Source organism: Gymnogyps californianus, chromosome 20, assembly GCF_018139145.2.
Source record: "Gymnogyps californianus isolate 813 chromosome 20, ASM1813914v2, whole genome shotgun sequence".
NCBI classification, from domain to species: domain Eukaryota; kingdom Metazoa; phylum Chordata; class Aves; order Accipitriformes; family Cathartidae; genus Gymnogyps; species Gymnogyps californianus.
In genome coordinates, this window is record NC_059490.1 from 10,852,849 (window position 1) to 10,877,564 (window position 24,716).

General features: G+C 43.7%; 1 protein-coding gene across 2 annotated transcripts in view; it reads right to left on the reverse strand.

The window, feature by feature from the left end:
* ACACA (acetyl-CoA carboxylase alpha) overlaps positions 1–24,716 on the reverse strand; it is a 140,769-nt gene that overhangs the window by 78,715 nt on the left and 37,338 nt on the right. For both annotated transcript variants that reach the window (XM_050909166.1, XM_050909167.1), the window contains 13 exons: positions 24,153–24,303; positions 22,668–22,802; positions 21,608–21,754; positions 20,904–21,092; positions 20,208–20,308; positions 19,572–19,660; positions 18,045–18,169; positions 13,385–13,498; positions 11,700–11,813; positions 10,995–11,084; positions 10,381–10,499; positions 2,853–2,876; positions 42–185 (listed from right to left, as the gene is read on the reverse strand). In XM_050909166.1, coding sequence (XP_050765123.1) covers positions 42–185; positions 2,853–2,876; positions 10,381–10,499; positions 10,995–11,084; positions 11,700–11,813; positions 13,385–13,498; positions 18,045–18,169; positions 19,572–19,660; positions 20,208–20,308; positions 20,904–21,092; positions 21,608–21,754; positions 22,668–22,802; positions 24,153–24,303 — 1,542 coding nt within the window. The remainder of the gene's footprint in view (positions 1–41; positions 186–2,852; positions 2,877–10,380; positions 10,500–10,994; positions 11,085–11,699; positions 11,814–13,384; positions 13,499–18,044; positions 18,170–19,571; positions 19,661–20,207; positions 20,309–20,903; positions 21,093–21,607; positions 21,755–22,667; positions 22,803–24,152; positions 24,304–24,716) is intronic.

Sequence of the window (24,716 nt, forward strand, 5' to 3'; positions counted from 1 at the left end):
GAAGCTGGCAACACAAACAGTTGTCACCCTTCCCCACATACCTGACAAAATCTTCAAATGTGCGGAAGGAGACCATTCCACCCATCCGCTGGCACGGTGGAGTGAATGAATTGTCTAGCAGTACATCACTCACGCTAGCTACATGGACCATCCCGTAGTGATTGAGGTTGGAAGAGAAGGACATTCTAAATGGCAATTCAATAAGATCACAGTTAGTACGGACAAGGGAGAGAAGAATATCACTGGAAAAAGATTTGTGCATGTGCGTATGCTTTGACCGCTTGAAGCGTGGCTGTTTATCCAATATAACTGTTGCAAGATTTGTTATATTCTTCAGCACACCAGACCTGCTGTGCTGTCTTCGCCAAAGTCCCTGCAATGCTGGCATGCCTCTGGTGCCATTAATGCCCCTACCTGGACGTTGTCCCAATGTTCAGGCACAGTTAAAAGAGTTAGGAAATAATGTTGTAACCCTTTAAAACAAGTATTTCTTAAGGAGTTTCTTGAAATGTCAGGTTTACGACTATGCAAAGCTGAACGTATATTTCCTGCTGTATGTATGTTTTGCTTTACAGGTGGAATACTGAGATAAACAAATTCTAAGCTTTGACACTTTGAAGATTTAGTAAACCTTTACAAATTAAGTTGAAGTGTACCAAGCTATATTATCTTATTGCTTCCACAATTTTTCTGGTCATACTATAATTTACGCTCCTCAAATGCAGTGTCGTACAGTGACCTCTCTAAAATCCTATACTGGAAACGGGGTTTTCTATAGTGTTACACTACTATTCCTACCCTAAATAAAGTCCTACTACAGTGCCTTCCACTTTAACTGCTGACCAAATTCATGTGCTCCTCCATCTAATTTAATCCATACTTTAAAAACATTGCAACTCCCCCTACTCATCTATTTTGCTCCGTTTTGATTGCTAAAAGGTGGCAGCTGTTAAATACAAGCAGTTGGCCACAGAACACATCTATCTTAAGGAGCAAGGAAGGCAGAGCTCCAGACACGTACTACTGTCATACTCATGCCTGATGTCTGTTGTTCAAGCACTAAGATACACTGCAGTACACACATCACTGGTACAGGACCAATTCCTCATTTAAGTGAGGAGGACTGGAACAGATTTACACAAGCTCAGAGGAAGGCACTGAGTAAGAGACTTGTATTTAAAGCAGGAGCACCGTTCACTAAAGGTCAGCATTCCTTCCTGGCAGAGGGCAAGATCCTGAATATATTAAAGTATCACTGAGTTCTCATATAGTTCAACTGCTAAGGCAGCACACGCCCGCTGTGAAATAGTTTGTGTTATTTTGGGGTTTGGGCTATTATTATTACTGTGTTTTTTTAAAGACCAACAATGTTACTGTCAAAACTAGCAGAGAAAGTTTCTCACACAGTGAACAAACAGCATACAACTAACTAGACATCCTTTCCCTAGCTACTAGAACTGGGTTTTGCCTTCTCTACAGTAATTATTTCTAATTTCTGAACTGTGCTACAGAGTCATCTTAATTCACTGAGGGACCTACTTCAAAAGCTCCCTGCAACATGGCGAGACCTTCAAGCTTGCTCTGAAGAGACAGAAATGCCGAGCTGGCACACGGCAGTGCTCTGCGACACAGGAACAGTGCACTCTCACTTGCTTCACTCTCCCCGGGGCTTAGGAAGACATTAACGAAGTTAAGTTTCTGTCCTCCCCAGCTGGTGCCACAACAGGAGGCAGAAGGCAATGGGGGGAAAAAAAAAAAAATCAGGGCACTGATTCAGCACAGCACAAGACTGACTTACAACTTGTAAAGTCAAAAAGATGCTCAGCTGCCGTGCTGGAGCAGACGCCAGTGGCACAGCAGGCAAACCAGGGGCCCAGCCATGCTGGTTACGGCACCGCTGCCAGCCACACAGATTCAGGACCAAACTGTGGATTGCTGACACTGCTACCTACCGGCTTTACTAAGATTTCTTTCTTTCCACGTACAGAAAACCATTGTGATACAGTCCTAAGTATACTGTTAACAAGTCTAGAGTACCATCAGTTTGATTAATAGCTCTCCATGTTTAAAGTCACTCTATGTTTCCGTAATTTATCTCTGATTAAGAGCCATGAGACTTTCAAGCCCATTTTTACTATTTTTCCCTAAATAGGCTTGTAAGCAGTAATAAATAACAGGTATTCACGTTTTGAAAGAGAAAAATTTTTCAGGACATGCCTTGGTGTACATTTCTTACAACTAATACAAAAAATACCACAGAACAGTAACTAAACAAAAAGACAGCAGACATTTTTCATGTATTATTTAAAACAAGAAATACTTTTCAACTGAGACATGGGAGGAAAAATTAGCGTCCAAAACACAACAAAACATGCTGTCAGCTGTTTGAGATGTAGATTCATCTATGGTGTGAGGGAGGTGAAACAGCCTCGACAAATTCTAAGCTAGTTACAAGAAACCAGAGTAGCAACAGGTATGCTATCGGCTAGGAGTAACTGCCTGTTTCACTGTGACACCCTAGCAGAGGGTCAACAGCTGGGAATCCAGTTCCAAAAAAGAGACCCTAGAAGCAGCATTCTGCTAGAAGTTTGCTGCGTACCATACTGCAGATGAGCTGAGTCACCTGGCAAATTAAAGATTGCTGCATGCAAAGCTTTTTTAAAGGGTAAAGAAAAGCTGAAAACATGTTTTAGACAAAGGGAGAGGAAAAGGGAAGGAAAAAGAAGAGTTATGTTTGAGAGCTTCCCAAGTAAAGATAAGGGCACTAAAACAAAACATGTTAAAACATTAAGAACTAGGCTACTTCGTTCTAGTCTGTCTTTTCAAATTTTAAAAGATGACAAGTACCATACCTGTTTAGCGTGGGGATGTTCCCTCTGTAATCAAACAACCACAGTTAGTTACAGATTGGTTAGTGAAAGCCATAATAAAGAACTATCATCAAGCTGATACACAGACCAGCAACAAGTTTACAATTTACTAAACCAAAATTTGTCAACCATCAGGTATCAGGCAGAATTCAATTTCATTGACCCTGAGAAGGCACCCACCACCTGACTTCGCTTGCCACGGCTGCCATGGGAATGAGCACAGACCATGCACGTAACATGCAAATAATATACCCCAGGAAAACACATTGTATTTGCAAGGTACCCTGCATTTCTATAGCATCTTTTATCGTACCCACTTCAAGCCCTTTGCATACACCAAGTGAGCTTCACAAGCAAGACCAGAGCGGGGAGTTTCCACTCCCTGACAGAAGGGCAAACAGCACAGATGCAAAAAGTGACCGTATCACACAAGAAAATTGCAACAGGTTCAGGAAAACAAGCCAAATCCTCATTGCCAAACCTCTACACCAAGCAGCAGCCTACACACTGGCTCCCACAACAATGCAGTAATAAAGCAAACACACACATAAACACCATGTAAGACTTTGCATTTTCAGCATTCAAGGCCTTGAATACCAAAAAGAACAAGCAGAACTTAAGGATAATTTTAGGAAAATTTTACAGTTCCTTCTATATAACATCAGCCCAACTCTTCACATATTTGCATGCAGACTAGGGCTTAGTGACGCACATAAGACAGAAAGGAGCTGAGGGGCACATTTTCATACCAGCATAAGAACAGCGCAGTCTAGCCCATGCTAGCTACATTCATGAAAGCATAAGGTGGCGTATTGCTCCATGCAAGATGTAAAAATTGCTGTGATCTGACATTCCACGTAGTAAAGATTAAATTGAAAAAAAAAAAATTACAAGCACACATGAAGCTTGTGCAAAGAGATTAGCAAACATGAAAAGATCGAAAGCCAAGCTTCAGGGAGCATGTAACTGGACATTCACCCTCCCCTTCCCTGCAGAAATCTGTAGGAGATCAAACCACAGACTTTAACATCCTTGACCATAGGCAAGACCCCAAGTTACTGGGCATGAAGTCTCAGTACTTAATGACCAGTGTATTTCCATGGTCACACTGCTAAATACACTGACTGCACCTGGTCCTGTTCTCAAACTGGTTTTGGCACAGCAGAGTCATATTCACTACAAGGTTGTGTGTTTGGTGCTTTACTGGTAGAGGCATGAAAAGTTCCCATGATCTCCTTAAGCCAAAGAGGAGAAAGCACAAAATGGCCTAAAGAGTTATCTGTTCAATGGTAAATGACACAAGTATTTAATTTCATTTGGAGACAGTGGGGAGAGACATTGTGCTGTAGAGCCTGCGGTTAGAACCAAAAGGGCCATGAGGCCTCAGGGGGTTCAGACTATTTTTTTTAGCTTGGCAAATGGTGGGAAAGCTGTATGTGATCTACTTCTGTTGGAAAAATAGTCTGGAGAGGACTGGCAGTTCCTACACCTGGTACACTTGTGTAGCGGTCCCTGGAACGTTTTCAGAAAAGAGACAGAAAAAACCCCAGCATAACAAATGTTCCTTTCCGTCTCAAAAAGGGCAAGGAGGCCTGTTGCCTTGATCCAGGAACTGTTCTCCAGCCACTCAGTATGGAGGTGAAGAGACTATGGCAAGAATCGCAATGAGGAAAACAGAAGACCCAGTGGCTGGAGATGTCAGAAAAAAAACAGAGGAATAGTCTTCAAGCTGCACACTATGGGGTTGGCTTTATATCTACAGGTCATCATAGCTGTGGAGGGCTTTTCGCAACAGGAGCTGCATTGTCACTTGTCACTGAAACACACTAAGAAGTAAAGGTTTGATATTTGCAGTACAATCAGGCCTTGTGAAAAGGCACTACAGTCCACTGAGCTACACCTCTGCAGCTCTGACAAATAAAACACGAGCTGCAAGCCAGCCTGCTCAGCCGCATGGCAACATCAGTGCCAAGGAGCAGCACCATGGTTCTAGGAGCCAAATAAAGGCAGAGCTGATGGAGCACGCACCGACAGTGTTCTCCACGGCCAACTCCAGGAAGCTGATCACAGGATCAGAAACCTTCTCACCACACCAGCCCCAGCCCTTCTCCCTATCTCTCTTGAACTTTTAAAAAGGCCCTTCTTGACCGGGGAAGCTGATATCACTAGGAATCTGCTCCATACTGACACAAGCTCTACTGTTACAATTACTCCTTCTGCTCAAGCAACAAAAATCCCCTTAGCTCCCTCCTGCACCTCCTGGTTGAATCTGAATTTGTTTCCCCTTGCCCCTCCCTTTCTTTTTTTTTTTTTTTTTTTTTTTTTTAAAAAGAGCACTCCCCTATGAAAATGATGGCAACGCATGCAAAGCGCCACTGGTTATATCAAGCTGTGATTGAGTGCCAGCGCAGGGCAAAGCTTTTGAAATCAGGCAGCAAAGCGGAATCAGCAGAGGTCGGCTGAATAACCCACTTGTAGTTATTAACAGCAGTACCACAGGAGAAAGAGCAATTCCACTGGCTGTGACCAGTGGCATTCCTCTTATGTTTCTTCATTTCTGTAGAAGAATCTAAACAGAAGGCTGTGAAACATGCCTCAAACCATACAGTTTGATTGGGTTTTTCCTCTCCCTCTTTCTTTCCTTATTCTTCTGCTCCCTCTGTGATTCAGCCAAGCTGAATCCGCTACTGAAGTCCAATTTGCATAAAATTATCGTCGTTCCATTCAGTTTGCTGCCCCTTCAACAGCCCCTTCTTTGCTCTGTTGGAAGATTTTGCCCTTTCTGAAACAGGCAAGCCAAGGGAACTGCAACACATTACTGCTGCCTGCTGTCTAATTAACATCAAACCCTCAGCACGAAACTGTAGGGATTTACAGGTGTCCTGGAATCATTTTCCCTTCCTCCCTCCCGATATCAGCCAGTCTCTCGCAACAAGGAGGGGACCTCAGGCTACCTAATGATACGCTGCGAGTTATACACTCAGGTCTCCAGGCTCGTACGGTTAGAATCCAAAGCGGCACAGCTGATTCAATACTGGCAATCCAAAGACTGATGCAAGAGGCTGTTTTGGCAACTACTTTAGTCCACAGAAAATGCTTCCATTTTGTCAGAAATTCAACTCTTATGAGTATATCGTTGTAAAATGACTGTAGGAAGGAACCTATAAACACTGCTTTAAGTGCAAGCGAGTTTTGGTTTTTCTCTAAAAAGCACTGTTCGGAAACAGCATTATTTAATTTGGCTTTCAGCCTTCAAAATGGTTTCTACCTGTAAGCTAAGGAAGAGGCTGACAAAAAAGAACAACCAAAATACTCCATAGATGATAAAACATCAAGAGACAGCAAAGGAGAGATCATGCACCACTCTTAAGCCTTGAAGTCAGCAATATCGAAGTCCAAGTAGGGTGTCAACAAACATCCACAAGCACAGAAAGAGGAGATACTGGGCAAAACCAAGCACAAGATAGTTGAGACATTTATATTGATACCCTTGGAAATACAAAGCAACCAGTGACTAGGCTTGAATTCCACCCTTGAAAGCATCACGGACAGCAGGATGTAGTCCCAAGGATGAATTCAACCTAGACAAGTCTAAGTAAGGCATTTGCCTGTATGTCCATGTTTGCCGAGTTGTGTGCATTCCCAACTCCAAGTGCAACTAGGGTTAGCTGGTATCAGACATCTTGTTTACCAAGTTTGAAAAGTAAAACTTGCTTTAAAGCTAACTAAGCTAATTATCAAAACTTAAAGCCTTAATCTGCAGTGCTAGAACTTTCCTTCGCTTCCACCTTCCAACAGTACATCCTGACTCCAGATTCCCCAGGATGTCTCAAGGCCAAGTGTGGCAGTTAGGGGTGGCACGTGGGACAAAAGGAAGGCGTGGGCTCAATGCACAGATGGATTGGAAAGGCATGGCTAAGGCATCAGAGTGAGCAAAACAGGCTGGGTTACAATTCAGTTTCCTTTGGGGCTCAACATATTCAGAAGGCAGAGCCCTGCGGTATCACTGCCATACCCCAAAATAAAGATATATCCAGCATCTCTAAGTCACCCTTGTCAGCAATTGTCTTAGTGTCTGACAGAGGGAATACATTCACCTCTGAGTAAAACAGACGGATCTGTTTTGTGGGAACACATTTACCTCCGAGTTCTTCCCTTCTGAGCCTCCAGCACATCTGTTACTGGGGAAGGAAAGATCAAGAGAGCAGCTGAACAACCTGGCTGGGGGAATGCAGTGAGCTGGAGAAAAGGGGATGCTTTAGGAGGAGCAGCGCAGCAGCACGATTCTGCAGCAGGCTCCAAAAGCTGGCTACAGCAGACAATGTCCCAGTTTAATTTAAACCTTACAGCTTTAGACGTAAGAAAGGCTGTTTGAAAGCAGGAGAGGAGAGGGGGATTATTAGAAAAAAAACTTCTCCTGTTGAAAAAGCACTATAATTCCCTCTCCCTATACTAGAAACACAATGTTTCTTTGAACAGAAGATTTTAAGCTAAGATTAGGCAAGCACTGTTTCATGTACTGAACACCTAAGAAAGGCCTTTCAGTGTCTGTCACCTGGCTTGCCATTCTCACAAAGGAAGCTGAACTCTCTAAACACCAGTCAATATTCCACCAGCTTCCCATCTCAGCAGGGCAGTCTGAACAAGAGGGAAGCAAAGAACAGCTCAGAACAGGGCTCATTTCTTTCTCACATCTTTTCTCACCAGGACTCTAGATGACTGAAAGAGGCAGGTTATCCAAATGCAAGGGGCTCTGCACGTAAGCATTTGTTTGCAGTACCCTGCTGCAGCATGCAGCGATCAGCATCCCGTAGATACCCTTGTATCGCTTCCTCCAGATTGGATTACTGCAACGCCCTCTACTTGGAGAGGGCTTGCAAACTCCATTTACTGCAAAAGGCACCAGATGGTTACACTGTACTCCTCATCTGCCTTGCACCGGGCAATAACGAATGCTGGTTTTGATCTATAAAGCCCTCTATGGTTTCAATTATAAGCAGTTTTTCTCCCTATGTCTTACCCTTGCAATCGGGATCAGTGGGGATTCTTACAACAGGATGTTTTCTATTATTTTAAACAAATAATTCCCCAAACAGTTTCTGCCCACAAAACCCACCAGGAGCAGGCTGCATTTCCATGACTTTGTTAGCAGATTTAACAGCTTTTCGTTCGTCTCTCCTTCCATGTAAAGCTTTCCTGTGGGTAGCTGATGGCAATCATTCAGTGGCCAAAAATACAAAGTCTGAGTGCCTAGCTGTGATTAGTCAGATCAGAAGTAGTGACTGTCACAATTAAGTAAAGGCATAGCGAGGTTAAATACCAATAACGAAGAACTTAAATATAGCGACCATTATCAGTTTGCAATTTTCTCTACATGAATATTTGCTCCAGTAAAATTCAGCCCCTTAAATGTCCACAGAAATCAGACACGAAAGGGACCAGGGCTTAAAAATATCTGATAAAGTGCTGAAAAATGTGTGGCATCATACAACTAACCCCAGCTCCAAAAGAGAATGCTCTCTTAAGGGCTCTCTGGTACCTACTCCTGTTCACCACGACCCAATCCTGCAGAGCCTCAAGGGACATCTTGCTTGGTCAGCTGGGATATTTTGGCTTTGGGGTTTGTCCTTGGAATGCATTTTTAGCTTTTCAGTCTAAAAGTTCATGCTACAGAAGATACAGAAAAACATACGATGGACGTAGAACATGGTCAAAAACAACAAAGAAGACTTAAGCAAGACAATGTCAGAGTTTTGAGATTTCTGTGTCTTGGGCTTAACATAAGGTCTGCCTTTACAGCTAGCTTAAATCTACACACTCAGTGCTAATTTAAGACCCTAGGTACCCTGCTACTGGCTGTGCTTCAGCACCCAGCCACACAATAGCCGCACAAGTAGGTATACACTGCAAGAAGATGCATCAAGCAACAGGAGCCAAATTCATCACTAACAGATGGAGGTGCAACTCAAAGGGACTGAACCTGCCTATGCAAGCAGTGAATTTGTCCCCAAGCCTGCTTGCCTCTGTGCAAGGACTGCGATGCATTTTCAGTCAACCATCAGCAGTGCCGATGGTTGAGGAGCAGAACTGAGCTTCAGAACATTGCTCCAGCGAATTCAGCGTAAAGGAGAGAGAATATTTCAGGACAAAGAAGCTGTTCCCCAAGCAGGTGACAGTTCTCCTCTTCCAGCTGACCTTGTCTAATTAAGCTTGCACACAGTAATAGAGCAGTGGTCAGCATGGGCAAGCCAAACAACCCCCAAGCAACAGAGGTAACTGAGACCAGCAAAGAGAAGAAATGGAGAAAGAAGGGGAGGGGGGAGTATTATAAAGGAGTACTAAAAATAGTATGCAATTATTTACAAATATTCTAGAAATGTAGGAAACAGATGAGACCAAATGCATGTCCCATTTGTATCATGAGTGTTTTGTGCTGCTTGTTGAGGACAGTCATTCATTTCTAGCAAACCAGATTCTGAAAACCATTTCATAAAATGTACTGATGGATTCTCAATGAAGCGAGACTGGACCCCGTTGCCCAGCCCCACCAAAAATAAAATAAAGAAAAAGATGTTTGGAAACAAAGGAGAAAAATAGCACTGGTACCATACTGCCAAACCAGCACAGATCAACAGTGGCACCCGGCGGCCACGAAGACTCACTGCGCCTCTTGGCTCCAGCACGCTCTCCGCTGCCTGGGACAAAAATAAAATATTGTCTAAAATACCCTCCTGGGTTCCTGTTGCAAATGAAAAAACAGGGGAACTGACTAACCTGACAGATGCTGAAGAAGTTCTGATAACCAAGTTTGTTTGTTTGTTTTTTAAAAATGATCTTAGCACACACTAGGAGATGCGACCCTTCTTCTAGAAGACAGGGCAGCGAATAGCTGATGCTTTTGGCTGCAGTCATGAGAAATACTTCTGAAAAATACTGACTGAAAACCAAAGTATGTCAACTCTAGCATTTCTATATAAAATATTCATACATGCATCTTGGTCTTCTCAGTCAAAAAAACCACATACTAGGAAAGATTTGACCTTATCCAGTGAAGCCAGGTTTGAAAGCAGAGCCAATCACGAACAGTTACAAAGGGCTGGCAGGGGAGCACTGCAGGAAGGGGACAGAGACTGTTTGACTGTTCTTTATTAAAATTCTGAGTAATTGATTATTCTGTCTGGAACTGTATCTTTAGGAAGGCTTGGGATTCAGCTAGAACTGAAGTTCTAGAGGAAAGTTACTACACAAGCTGAACTTAAAAATATGAAAACTGTATCATATTTAAATGAATCCAAACTGCAGAAACTGCTACCCACAGCTCCTGAGGTTTTAAATAACTTAGCAGAAGGAACTGGGTAATGTAGGGTTTCATCTTAAATAATTTATGCTTATTTGAGGCACTGGGACTCTCCCTTTCTCCACCAATTCTATTGCAAGTTTTCTTTGCCAAGATAGGATGTAGCCCCTCCTAAACCTCTGATTCCAAAGGCACCTGAACACGTTATCTGACCTGTTTGGATGGGAGGTAGGTAGCATGAACTGGAACTCCACCACACAAGTGTTATCCTTCAGCTGGCGATGCTGGACACTGTTTAACTCATAGGCAATATATGCCCTTCGAACGTACACCTGGTTAGAGAGAAACTCAATCAGCTTAACTGTGCTAAGGAAGCAGAAAGAGAGAAGGAAGACAAATAATACACCAGAGACTTCAAAAATACTAAAAACCAAACAGATACCTCCAAATGAATATCTAGATAGAACTCTAATTCAACCAGAATTTAATATTATTCTTTGAGGAAGGCAGTCTGGCAGGATACAACCATCAGCACAAGGCACACAGGGTAGGCTGACCACATTCTCTGACAGCAGCTTCACTTTCAATCCTTTCAAACACCTAAGTCTTCTTCAAGCAAAGAAGACAACTTCAATCCGAAATTTCAGTCAGTTATGGATATTAATGCTGTTAAATGCCAGACTCCGGGTATGCCAGATTCCACACAACCTACAGCTCTCTTAATCTTGCAGGGTAACAGTGCTCAAAACAAACAATCCCCCCCCCCCCCCCAAACAAAAAACACAGGGGAAAAAAAAAAAATTTTTTTTCAACAGGAATAAACTTACCTCCAAAGCTGCCATTCTTACCACCTCGTTACTGTGGTAGAAAAAGTTGGGTAGCACATCAAAGATGGATGTCTCAGACAAAATGAGTTTCTAGAAGAGATCACATTAATCAGAGTTTTAAAAGTGAACTGCCTGTCTTGCAAACAGGATCAGGCAAAAAAGCAAAAACCCCAAATCAAGCCTGACTAGTTCCGATTTCCATGCTTTTCCTGTTGTTCATCAAGGATTATGACCTTTTCATATTAAATCATAGAATATCTCAAGTTGGAAGGGACTCATAAGGATCATCGAGTCCAACTCCCTGCTCCTCGCAGGACTACCTAAAACTAAACCGTATGACTAAGAGTGTCATCCAGACGCTCCTTGAACTCTGACAGGCTTGGTGCTGTGGCCACTTCCCTGGGGACCCTGTTCCAGTGACCGACCGCCCTCCCAGTGAAGAACCTTCCTCACGTCCTATCACTGGTCACCAGAGAGAGATCAGCAGCTCCCCCTCTGCTGCCCGCCTTGAGGAAGCTGTAGACTGCGATGAGGTCATTCTGATATCAGTGCAGGAATGAAAACAAAAATGGAGGGAAGCTAGAAACCAGAACAACAGAATTTAAAGCCACAAGGACCCTTGGGACTACGGGTGAGATTTAATACAGAAACATTAAGATCAGTGAGAAGAAAGCAGGGAAAAAAGGAGAGAAGTTTGGGAGATACCTGCAGGTTCTCAATGCAGAACTGGTGTCCATACATGTCAATAGCGGACAGGAAGATGGACTCCACCTGGTTGTGACGCAGCTCGTAGGATGGCAAATGGGAAGCAATGAGAACCTGGTAAACAGCAAACACAAGGAGTGTCAGTGAAAGGAGCTATGCCGGGCCATCGGCAGGAGGCTGTTACCTCCAAGGCAGTGATAGTCTGCTCCATCCCAGAAGAGGCGACTGGTTTCTCCTGTGAATTCTGTGGCACCTGGGTGATGCTGCAAACTCTCTCCCCTCCCCAGCCTCATTTGTGTATCTGCTCGGTTTGTATTATTGGCAATTCCCCATGGAGAAAAGGAACAGCTTCAATCAAGTTCCATCAGTGCATGTGATTTAGCACTGCAGAGCTGCTAGTCCTGGGGATTGCCTGACCGGCTGTTAATTGGAAAGCAGATCTGGCAGGCAGCAGCTGTGGGGAGGCCAGCAACGGAGACCGCCTTTCACAGCTTCCGAGCAGAGGAAGCAAGAGACACACTGGTGCCAGGTATTAAATGCCCAACATGAAGGATATGGAGATAGGAAGGGGAAGCAGCTTGCAGGGGAAAATGAAGTGAAAGAGCAACATAAAGACATACACAAGGACTGCAGCACCATCCCCAGCACGCTGCTGAGAGGTTCAATAACTGAATGGTTCAAGGACACAAATACAATCCGGAAGGAAACATAAGGTCACTGAGCAGCTTCAAACACCCCATTCATTTTCAACAGTCAAGCTCTGAAATAAAAGGAGAGATCCCCAAAGTGTCAGCTTTCCTGCTTAGGACTTTTAGAATGGAGACAGGGACTGTGGAGTGAGAGGAATGATCAGACTACAGGGTTAGCATTACCGTGAAATGATTACGCCCTCTCACTCCTTCCTGGCTACAGACTAACTGCTAAAGAGGAAGCTCACAATAATATCCAGGTGGATACCTGGCATTCAAATTATTATCTGTACTAGACTCCTGGAATTGACAGTATCAAGAGTTTTCCCAATTATTTTCAGGTTAAAAAGAAACCGACAAAACGCAACTCAAAAGTGAGAAGAAACCCTACAAAACCAACGTAATTCTTTGCAATAATTCCTTAGCAGTTGCAAAGAACATCTAGTTCTTGTGTAAAGTTCTCTCCCTGTTCTCTGCACACACTGATTCACAATTGTAAGGTAGCTGATGAACCCAGATAGCATGTCCTGGCTGCTTACTGTACAGCTGCCTGCACGTTCCAGGCAGCCTGTGCTTGGCGGGTTCACAGATTATAGAGCCAGAAGGAACTACAGTGACCATGTATTTTGACTTCCTCTGTCGCACAAACCATAGGCTACTCTCAATGAACTCCTATTTGAGCCAGACAAAACTTTTTGGAGGAGCAGGGACAAAGGAATGTAATCTTAACTCCAAATTTTACAGTGACTGGGAATCCACTGCAATCTTTGTTAGACTGTCACAATGGTTAATCATTGGTTAATTAGCTTCATTGTTAAAGTGCTGCTCACAGTAATCTACGCTTCACATTTGCATAGTAATCAAAATAAACATCAAGAGATATAGACTTTCCAAAAGAGTGAGCTCCAAGTGGGAGCAGTCCGTATTGATCTGATCAGCAGTGGCACAGCTGTCTCTAGCAGGGATCAGCTTGGATTGCTAAACACGCTCCCTTACCTGCCGTGCTCGCAGGGCCACTTTAGCGTTGGTTGTCTTGCTGAGCTGGGTCAGCTCTGTCAGAATATTAAGCAGCTCATCTGTCAAGGTGGGGTCACGACCACATAGCTGGTCCTAAAAATAAAGAGAACTGAAAATGTTTAGAACAGAGGAAAACCATCTTCTGTCCTCCTGCAAGGGAGTTTAAACCTGAAATACACACACACACGCACTCAGGTGCTGGACCACATCACCTCTAGATGTCCCTATCTAAATTATTCTGTAATCCTGTGCTGACAAGGGTACAAGGATTAGGCTTTCAATAATTTTACACATATAAGTAAAGCTACAGAGGAAAGAAGGGACTGGCACCAGCACCCATTTTCTTATTTGTAGCATGTGTCTTGGCATCCAAACACAAGAGAAACACTGACTTGTCAAAGAGACTCAAGTAAAACATTTTCCCATTACCCAATTTCAGCTTTGTAGCAGAAGTCTCCCGTAGCAGCAATGCAAAATTCGAAGAGCATTTAATTGTAGCGAAATGCCTTGTGTAGCATGCAAAGATTAGCAAACTTTCACCGTGAAAGGTGACCAGAGTTTAACTGCTGGGAGAATCTCCTGAAGTCCACTTAAAAAAAACACCTCAAAACCAAAAAAACCCCACAACTCCACAACCACAAACCAACCACATGCTTTGTACAGCTTCAGCAACACCAGAAAAATAAGAACCTGTCGTTCCTCTAACAAGGCTAAGCAAAGCTAACTAAAACCATAAATGATATAATGTGTTTCCTGCCACAGTACAGGACTGACTCCATAATATTTCTTGTAATCAGAGAATCCTGGTTCTGAGGACGTTCACTAGCTTACTTTACTGTCTAAACTGGCTGGATAAAACAATAAAACTGAACAGCATAATTTTCAGTGTTAATGCTGTTTCCAGACTCTTGGCTTCAGCCATTCAAAGAAATGCCAACAGTAAAGACTTGGGGTTTTTTTCTGAACAGAGGAGCTGCACTCTTACACACACTTTCTTCCAAAAATAGTTTCAATTCCCATGAATAATCCCACAGCCTTCAACTACTCATACTGGCTTGTGAGCCTCTTCCCTCCCACTCCCGAAGCTGGAAACCCGCTAGGAGCCTCTAATGTGTTTCTTCTATACAGCACTTAACAGCTTTTCTCTTGGTAAATGAATCATAGGAGGAAAATGCGAGATGAAACAGGGATTTGCAACAGGAAAGAGAGCTGGTGCCTTAAAGTTTTAAGAGATTTTAAACACATACAGTCCAGAAAAGGCCCTTTGAAGAAAAAGGGAAACCTCTGCGCAGCAGGTTAGACTGATAAGCCTGCCAGGGAAAATGAAGTAAAAAACGAAAACCAAATAATACAAGTCCCATAGACTGACTAACAAATAACAGCTCATACTACATGTGATTCCAAAACTAAATAGCTTTTCCCCCACATTGCTCTTGACCCCTTTCTCTCTGACCCCACTCAAGCACGATGCCATCTCTAGGAATGATGGCATACATCTCTCGGGGAGAGAGACCACAGTCAAACCACTCTTACTAAAAAAATCTAAGCTACTAGAATCTTATTAGATTGTTGTCTTACAAATCTTATTCGATTGTTGTCCCCTACTAACCAGTCTTGGGCCAGCAAACATTACAATGATTGTTCCCAAAGAAAGTTCTGTAAATTTATCCACTCCAGGTCACTGTGTGAATTCACAGTGCATAATTCAAGAACTGCCTTCGTCGCATTTGAAATACAAATTCCTGGGTGTTGTAATGTTACTGCTCAAGGTAACAAAAATCTGACAGGACACAGGACATCTGCCATGCCACAAGCAATTCTGCCCAGTTAAGGCTAGGATGTGCATACAACAGTCAGTTGAGTACATAAAATGAACATACAACTTCAAATCAGACTATATTTCAACAAATATATGAAGGATGAAGTAGTTCCCATCCTGCCTTAAACGCCTGCTAGCTAAAAAAGGTGAATGATGGCAGCATAACACTATTACTAAAACCATCCTCAGAGCCCTTTGTTAATAATGGATTCCTAGGGATACATCAATAACAGCAACATAAGCATCAAGGTGTTTTGACATGACGTTTGCCCTTGGAGGACAAACTTAAACCATCCCACATAAATAGCTTGGCAACCCATAAAATGCCACAGCCTTCACCATGATTACACCAAATGTGCCACGGGGTCCCTCAGACACGAAGAGTAATGTGAGTCGGAAGAAAGAGGAATGACGGTCTTTTGGTTAACGGCGTGGCCTGTAGCTCAGCAGACGGTAATCCCTAGCTGTGCCACAGATGACACTGTGACCAAAGGCACGTCGCCCTTCCTGAGCCCCCGTTACCCACTCGATCGGAGAAGTCCCTGCGACACAGCGTTCGTGTGAGGGCAGACGGCCGTTTGCAAGGCCTCGGGCAGAGGCCATACAAATGGCGCTCAGATCACGGCTAGCTAGCCGGCTGTTCTTCCACCACGTGCAGCATGGTCTCTCCAGTATGTTTTAAGTTCTAGCAAACTGGGATGTCAGCCTTTACTTGAGTAGAAATAACTGACAGTGGTGGGACGAATGACTACACAGGAAGGAAAAAGGAAAACTCTTTGATGTTTCTCTGCGTTCCCTATCTCCCAGCACGCCCCTCGCTCCCTCAGACGGGCATTGTGCCGGCCAACGTAAAGACACAGCAAGGCTCTGCCTCCAAGACACGGCTTGCACGGAGGTGAAAAACTAGACAAAAAGTTTCAGTCCCATTTTAGCAAGAAATAATCAGGATGACAACAACAAAATAAAGCAGGTAGCTGGCGCTGCACTGGCTTTTGCCTGCACTGATTGGCAAAGGCAGCGAGCAAAGCATCAAACCAGCTCTTTGACAAGGCCTAACGCCTCCCCGGCACCCCCGTGTAATTACACACTTGAGTGACTGGACTCTGAAGAAAATTGAAGGCCTGAGCTGCGAACAGCTGCCATTTTCTCTCTCCATCACGCCAGCATGATTACTTGAGAAATGAACAGCCCCGGCTCAAAGCTACTCCAGAATTCTCAGAGGAAATATGGCTCCGTGTTCAAATAATGAGATTCTTAAGGCAAGCGTTACTTACAATCACACCACACACCAAAAAGGGAAAGAGGGGAAAAAAAAAAAAGGGAAAAAAGGAGAGCCAGAAAGAAAGAATGCCAGGGTCCTTATATCTTACAAATTAGAATTTAAGAAACCCAGCCTCAGCCTAGGACAATTATGACTCTTTTTCTGCTTTTGAGAGTTATTTTGTGGATGGCTACTTTGGACATATTTTTGGCAGTAACAGACCATGTTGGGGGGGGGGGGGGGGGGGGAGAAAGAAAAAAAAAGGTGGGGGAGAGAGAGATAGTATTGTAATTAGCCTCTTAAAAAGCAGGATACCTAACTCTAGTCTGTTGAAAATCATGCCGTAGCTAAATTCATCCTGCCTTGAGGAAGGTGGGCATTCATTCTGCTTCAAAGCATTATGTAGGACAAGGATTTTTTGAGGCCTTTTAGGAAACAGGGAAAAAAGAGACAGGACTCAACTGTTGTTTTTTTAATTATTTTTCCTGGGAATGTAATGGGAGTTTTACCCATTAGAGTGGGACTGAAGTTAATGAGAACTGAGATTTTTCATGGCGTAACAAGCCAGAAGAACATGAGAAGGTGATGGCAGGTCCTGGCATGAGGATTCAGTTGTGTTTCTAGGGTGGAATCTATGTCTGTCCAAGAGGAATTCCGACCCCAGTAGACTCCCCATCCCTTTACAAGCCCCCTGGACAGCCGCATACCATCCCCCAAGGGTCAGAAGCCTGACCTGGAGTGACCAGCTTTGTGCTGAGATATTGAGAACTAGTCAGATTCCATCATGCAGCCCAGAGTACAGCCGGTCCAAAAGCACCACTGCAGACCTGAGATAAGACTTTCTGAGACTATAACCAGGAAGAAGCTGAGAGAGCCACTGCCAAACCTGTAAGACCAAACTATGGCTCATCAACGAAGAGCATGTGAAACCCCTCAAGGGCCTCCATATGGGCTGGCTGATGCTATTCACTACCAGGAAGTCACCCTCATTAGTAATGAAGCACCATAAAAATGTTGCTATTACAGAAGTATTACCACAAAAAAAAAAATCATCTGCTTTTTGTGCTGGTAGCATATTGCTTTGCTTTCCAAGCAACTCCATTTTGAGTACCATGAGCTATATAAAGACAGGACCTCTCTGAGACCACTGAAGATGAAGCAGCAAACTAAACCAAGTATAAAGTCACAGCCCAGTGTCTGAAAGTTAGCCTCTAGCATCCTCCCAATGTAAGAGTTAAGTCTGCATTCTTATCTCCCCACAGATGCTCACAAATCACTTGCATAATTAGCCTTCATTGCACTCTGATAGGCAATCAATGCAGGACAGTCATGAACCAGGCGTACAGACACCGAGCTGAACAGTATGTTCTGGGTCTCCTCTAATGCATGGCTTACACGCCCTAAGAACACATGAAGAAACTCCACACTGCTGCCACTGCTTCTGTAGCTAGAAGGCTCACATCTTTAAGGATGAGAGCTGTCAATTCAGTACCTTTCAAAGCATCAAACATACAACTACAAGAAGCAGCAAATTTCTAGAGCACCAACAGACAACTTACAATGAGCATTGTAACAAGCAGGTTCTTCTTGGTGACCTGAGCATGTGAGAAGATGTAGTTCAATACAGCATTCATATCACTTTTATTCTCTTCCCGAAGAGTAAAGACACACTTGTCATAGTGACCTGCAATCAGAAATGCACATTTTTTTCCAGTCTCCACACCTCTGTGTCGAGGAATACAAGTTACTAGATGTGTCTTTATTTTTCTACATATATGTTTTGAGAATCTACTTTGCATGGTCCACACAATCAATGCTGGGAAGGAAGCATTCTTCCCACCACCACCCCCTCAACTGCAAACTTTAATTTAAACATCCTACTCTTATTAAAACTGTTCCAATACCAAATACTTCCTTTGTGAGCCATACAAAGAGAAGAATGGTGACCTCAGTCTTTCATTCAAATGGCAACCAAAATAAAGTAATAGCAAAAAGACTTGCACCATCCTCTACTACCAGCAAATTGAAGTGGAAATGAATCTGCAGTACCATTAGGCTGGTGCAGGTATTGGAGCAGGACAAAAGAAAAGTAGAGTGGAATCTGAACTACCTGTAAGAGCTAAAGCCTCAAAATTAGCTAGTGCTTCATTGCCATCTTGTGCCTGGATACAGCAGTGCAATGCCTTTATTTCAATTCTCAGTTTCAGGCTGAGGTTTGAGGTTTGTTCTTATGAATAGCAAAGAGCTTCCTGGTATTTCACAGCAGGTGCAAATAACTCAGTGACTTTTTTTGTTTTTACTATAGAATTTAATAAACAGGCAAGATAGAACTAAATAGCGTGGTGAATTTAAACAGTTTTTCTGATTCTGATTTTTCTGCAGATGCTCAGAAATCAGGAAATAAAAATCAAGCTTCTAATATGAAGCATCTACATGTGGAATACCCGAGTGGGGGGAACTCTCCAGTGGTGGGCCACTGCTGACAGAGTCAGTGAGGGAACGCAAAGGAAAACTGCTTCATCTCTGATCTAGAACAAGCAGAGACCACACAGACTGGCTAAGCCTTAGCAAGCTCAGTAACAGACTAGAAATGGCAACAAAAAGAAACTCATAATTCAGTGAGTCTGTCTTTTTACTCCAGGTCATACAAACGTCCTCACTTAGAGGATCATAAACTCATATAGGAGCTATTCGTTTGAAGATTTACAGGGAAAAGGAGCATTCCTACACCAAAAAGAGACCAGAGTCACATTATGACATGCAAACTGTGGGTAAGATGACACGGGATGTAAAAAATGATGGGTATACCGACAGTGGAAAACCAGCAGAACAGACAGCTTTGGGGTGGAGTTTGCCATTTGCTTGTCATAAGCATTATGAGCACTCTTACCACAAAAACTCAAACTGGACATAAGCTCCTCTACAAAAAACAGGCTCTGACTGGCAGACCTTTAAAAGAAAACCCGTGTAGCTTAGCCTCACCATAAAGCTAAGAGTAATCTTTCTTGAAGGGCGTCCCTGTGGACCTTCTGGGACCAAATGTGGTTCTTTCAGAAATCAAATCCTTAATGTGCTTAGAGACTCACCATGCTGAAACTGAGTCTCCACCTTCAGATACTGACGGAGCAGATCCATCACCACTGCTTTCATGTGACCCCGAATACCACTCCGGTACCTGCAGAAGCAAGTAAGTCAAACCTAGCACTGAGACTGGCATGGCCTTGCTTCTGAAGACCTGCAAGTGAATAACACTCAACACGAGTGGCAGAATAAGCCTGTTTGCTTATGGAAAGAAGCGTACCTGGTTCTGAAAACCCCTGCCATGACTGTTGTGGGGCAGCATGGCTCATGTTTTGCATCAAAATGTCCTTTTTGTTCTAAAAATACTCAAAACTCCAGACACTGAAAGGCGTAACACACACCAGAAGCTTGATGAAATGGCCAAGATGTGACCAGTGTCAGGACAGAAGTTAAATCTTTCTTTCATATGGCAAAGGGAAAAAGAGGAAGGATCTGTATGTGTGCTTAACACAGGCAGCCAGGAGCCACACACACATGGCCCCCTCACTGTTGACCTCCCTGAGGGAAGTATGCAGGCTTATTCCTAGTGATTTAGATTCTGAGTGTAATAAAATCATTTGAGTAAAGACAAGCAGGCTCAGGTCTTTCAAACAGCAGCAAAAAAAAAAAAAAGTTAAGGGGCACCCCTGAAAATGGCTCACCTCTGTACAAGCTGCACAATGCTCTGAGTGTTCATGAAGAAGACCTCGCGCTCTGATTTGCGGTTCAAGGTGGCTGCATGGCTATCCAAGATATTGGCAATCTGAAAGAGAGCAATCACATGACAGTCCCAGTCCTGGATGGGATGATCTGGCTGAACAACCAGCAGAGAAGCTGAGAACTTCCAGACAGACCAGACCAGAGTTCCAGCAGACTCCAGCAAAGGCCAAAGCCTTAAGCTGCTAAGGAAGTTAATGACCTGACAATGATACAAATATCAATCCACAAGATTGTATACTGGAGAAATCATCTTCCAACACCTCATTACCTGATCAGGCCTCCCTTAGTTGCAATCACTCTTTTTTAAGGTTACGTTGACACTACAAATTGCACTGCAGCACACATACCAGGCAAAAAGCAAATAAATAAATGCCCACAAGGCCACTGATATGATTAAACTGTTTCCAAACTGCCTGTTTAAAGCTATACTGAGCAGGGAACACATACCCTGCAGCACAGGTAAAGGAGGCAAGCCTTTAAGCTCAAGTGATACAGGTAAGTATCTTTCATCATGAAGAACCCATGTTCAAATGCACCTTTCAGGTCCAACTAACCTCCAGATAATTTAAAGGAACTTTCTCTCTCTCTGCCCCAATGCAAACCAATTTTTATTCCTCTATGTAAGTGTGGTTGATCACCTGTTGGCTGGGAAACTGGCAAAGGACTGATGTGATGTTGCTGGCATACTGGGCCATCTCCTTCTTGATGGACTTCTCTACATTGGGTGGGATCCGTCCAGAAACACTGGTCATGATGTCCTGAAGTTCCAGCAGAGGCAAAGATGGATCTCTCAGTGTCTTCATCAGTCGCTCAACCCAGCCTTTCACCTAGAGAGAGACAAGTCAGTGTAAAGACAAGCAGGAAGAAAAGAATAAGCAGCAAGGGAGAAAAGGAAAAGCTTTTCATTGAGGTCTTCTTCAAGACTGTTTTATCACACAGCTAGTCCATGGACTAAAAGAGAGAACTGGAATAAATGACAAAGCTGCTGTGCTGCCTTACGCCAACAGCTGACACAGATTCATCCACCTTCTTTCCTACTCCCTCTAGGACTTCAACCACAGCTGGCTATGCACACAGCTCCCATGTACAAGGCTGCAGGCACAAGCAGTAAAGATCAAGCTCAGCTCCTTGGCTTTCTCTTTGTTTTGGGTGCCACAGATGGGACTCTCTGGTGAGACTGACTATAAGGAAGTCTAAGAAAGAGAACCGAATCGAGCTGGCACTAGCAGGGTAGTACTGCCCTGACTCTTGGTCCTCTGGCTGTCACATGCAAACTGGCCAGCCTTACCTTGAATTGAAAGAAAATTTGTGCTTTCACTCTGAAACAAGAAGTAACCAGTACCTTGCTGCTAAAGTAGGGCTCTGGCAGGCAGTATCCATTCATCACATTGACCAGGTTGTCTAGGACATAATGGAAGATGCGATGGAGTTTCTCGCCTCGAAGTGCTGTGCTCTGGATCTGCGGCAAGGTACCCGTGTGCAGTTCAGCCTGGAAACACAATGAACAGCACAGTGTCACTAACCCTCCTGTATGGCATCAGCCATGGTGGTAACATCCAGTTACCCTCGACTCGAGGCTCAGATTTAACTTGGAAGAATTCCCAGAGTGGCAAATGCACTTGGTTGAGAGACAGAAAAGTTATAAGGTGGATCTCCAATAGTTCTATGTTGTGTACACCCACAAAATAAGCTTCTAGCCTCTCTCCCGAATATGTTACAGTTGATGTCATTTTTTAGATCCAGGATGACCAAAGATCTCAAAGAAAAGCACAGGAAAAGCCAACAGTTTGGTGCTGACAATCACTTTCCACCCCCTGCACAACAACTTCCCACAATTTTCAACTAGCTATTGCTAAAGGAACAATAGATTCTCTTCCACCGCCACCAGTTACATCCCAGCCTACCATCCCTAAATAAATATACTTTTTGCTTTCACCTTAAAAAAGATCCATGTCCTAGGCTCTTTTTTTTGTATTTCCACATTTGCTACAATTGCTTTGACAGGACCCGACACTCTTGGAGTTGGGATACCAACTCCTGTCCTCCCAAAGAGGGTCACTTGAAGAAGAATACATGATAAAAAGAAGTTACATAAACTTGCATAGGAATAAAGCAGATAGAAAAATCTGGCCAACCTCCAATATCCTAGACAGCCATGTAGCCGCAATAGCACTGAGGTAAGAAAAGAACAAGAATGGTACATGAGCTTAGCCTGAATCAGAAAAGGAGACAATAATCTGAGTCCTAGTCCTCATGTCAGACAAACAGATGGTAAAGTGACAATTCCAGTACAACGCACAAATCTGAAATTGGTTCAGTACACTGGACCATCTCGTACCACTCTCAACATCATTCCCCTATTAAAAACACAACAAACATCTGTGCTTTCTGCAGCTTCTCACCTGCTGAACCCTGCTGGGATCATCGAGCTGGAGCTTGGCAATCACACAGCCTGGATCCAAGACTGCCCCTGGGCGTTTGACATAATGGATGCAGCCTGATTCTCCTGCTGTTAGCGTCATCACCATTTTCATCACCTGTAGCAAGGAAAACAGGTTACACGCTCAGCTTCCATATTCCCCAAATGGTTCTAGTTTTGTGAGCCAGCAGCCAATGTCCTCCCACAGTCAAACTAATCTGCATGAGCACCTTTTGCCTTCAGGATTTCTCAAAGGCTTAAAAGCACACACATTGGGAACAAAACCCCAGACACTAAAGTGAATCGTAGAACAAAATAATTGGCCACTAATTAGCGCAGCAGGAAGCCATCCTCAGGAATGTCACCTGTTCTACACTGCTTGGACCAACAGCTACTCAAGAAGGTCCCACATTCAACACAACGAACAAAGCAGACACAATTTACTGCTGCAGCTGCTGCACTCTAAAGGCTAGAAGTGGGAGAGCCACTCCCAAAAGCTACAGCAACACATTCACTTTTAGCAGAGGAAACTAGGATTACTTTCTATAGAGGTCACAGGACTCAGACCGCTCTCACAAACAGAGATGCTTCCTTAGCTCAACCATGGAAGCTCCTGCCTTTGGAGCAGAAGGGTTGGGTATGGGGGGAGACAGTCTAGTTTTACAATTGCCATACTATACACCACAACTGGGCACACAGGAATTGAGTAGGTGGTTCCTTCTTAGCCATGGCTCTGTTGCAGTGTAAAAGCACTTACATAAAATATCTGGATCTCTGGCTTGATATTTTTCTCCTACACATTGTTCTCAACTGGTTTAATTGCCCCTCTGTCAACACACACCCTCCCCTCCCCTCCCTCAAATCTGTTTTGAGCCATGCACTCCTACACAACCTCTCGTGCTTTCCTCACAGTGGTGCGGAAATTGTTCATCCTCCTCCTCTGTAAGAGTTAAGTAACTTCCGAGGGAGAAGGGAGGAGTGACACTTATTAACTCATCCGCTCAACCTGATAAATGATCAGGTAATCAGAGAAGTCTTAATTTGTTACTTAATCCTGGCATATCACTCCGCTTCTGAGTCTGTGTTAGTACTAAGTAGTGGTCTACAAGCAGAAAGCCTTCTTCACCACAGCTAGAAAACACAGTACACATGGATCCCACTCTCCCTTGGTATCACAGCAAGATGATAACCATGGCCTCACTACTGAGAAATTTTGCTTATCACTTGGTATACAGTCATTAACACTCAAATTTCAGCTGTTAAGCAATTTCTTCCCCACCTCACCACTCTCACTGTTGATTCCTGCATTAGTCCACGTTAAAACACAGACAAAATTTGGAAAGGAAATACTGTGAATTATCCCTCATGCTCAATTCCCAGGTCCAAACATTCGACTTCTTTCCCCCGAGCTTTTGCCTGGGCAGATTCAGCATCTGCAGCCAAGTCAGTTCTTTGAGACTCTTTTTACCTCTATTTCTGCAAAGCACTGGCCCGCAAACACGTGTCCCCCGTCCTCCACCACATACTGGATCAGCTTCCCAGCCGAAGGGGAGCGCAGAATGGAGGGATCATTCTCCTTTTCAAACACACAGGTCTTGTTACCTATAGTGATGCGATACCTAGGAAAGAACAGGACAAATCACTGCAACAGAGTTCCTTGTGGAAAGCATGGGAAGGGGAAAATCCATTCTCTCTTTCCCTGTTCTACTTCAAACCAAAACTAAACAAAATCACCTCAACCAGCTCTTCTGAGCTGAACGGTACGGCCCCGCATAGGAAAGTTCAGATTAATCATATCAAAACAGGACTATGGAAGCCAAGAATCAGAAACCAGCTAGAATAGCCCTTAGCAAAGTTGTATGTATGTTACTTTTGTGCTGCTTCTCTATCAACAGGTATCACTCACTGTCAGAACCAGACCCAACGAAGTTCAAGATTTCATATAAACAAAAACTGATGTTAGTGGAGATTACACTTGCCATAACACACAATACATTCGCCAAGCTGCCCACCTCATGCAAAATCCTCTTGT